General features: G+C 56.7%; 1 protein-coding gene across 1 annotated transcript in view; it reads left to right on the top strand.

Annotated features, from left to right (window-relative positions):
* Positions 1-335, top strand: part of KDM5C (lysine (K)-specific demethylase 5C) — a gene marked incomplete at its 3' end in the record, with an annotated part of 30,559 nt that overhangs the window by 24,473 nt on the left and 5,751 nt on the right. The window contains exons 14-15 of the mRNA XM_010852721.1: positions 31-155; positions 283-333. Coding sequence (XP_010851023.1) covers positions 31-155; positions 283-333 — 176 coding nt within the window. The remainder of the gene's footprint in view (positions 1-30; positions 156-282; positions 334-335) is intronic.

Here is a 335-nt window from a genome sequence, read left to right on the forward strand (position 1 = left end):
GATGTGCTCTTCCCTGTCCTCTTCCTGTAGGTATCGGTACACCTTGGATGAGCTCCCTGCCATGCTCCATAAGCTGAAGGTCCGGGCTGAGTCCTTTGACACGTGGGCCAACAAAGTGCGAGTGGCCCTGGAGGTGGAGGATGGGCGGAAGCGCAGTGAGTGATGGGGGGACGGAGGGACTCCACAGGCAAGTTCTATTCCCTTTTCTTCTGTACCCTCCACCCCCTTCCTCTGCCTTTACTCAATACTGCCTACTCCTTGCTGCTCTTATTCTCTCTCCAGGCCTTGAAGAGCTGAGGGCACTAGAGTCAGAGGCCCGTGAGCGGAGGTTTCCT

This window comes from Bison bison, unplaced genomic scaffold (assembly GCF_000754665.1).
Source record: "Bison bison bison isolate TAMUID 2011002044 unplaced genomic scaffold, Bison_UMD1.0 scf7180017852474, whole genome shotgun sequence".
Taxonomy (NCBI): Eukaryota; Metazoa; Chordata; class Mammalia; order Artiodactyla; family Bovidae; genus Bison; species Bison bison.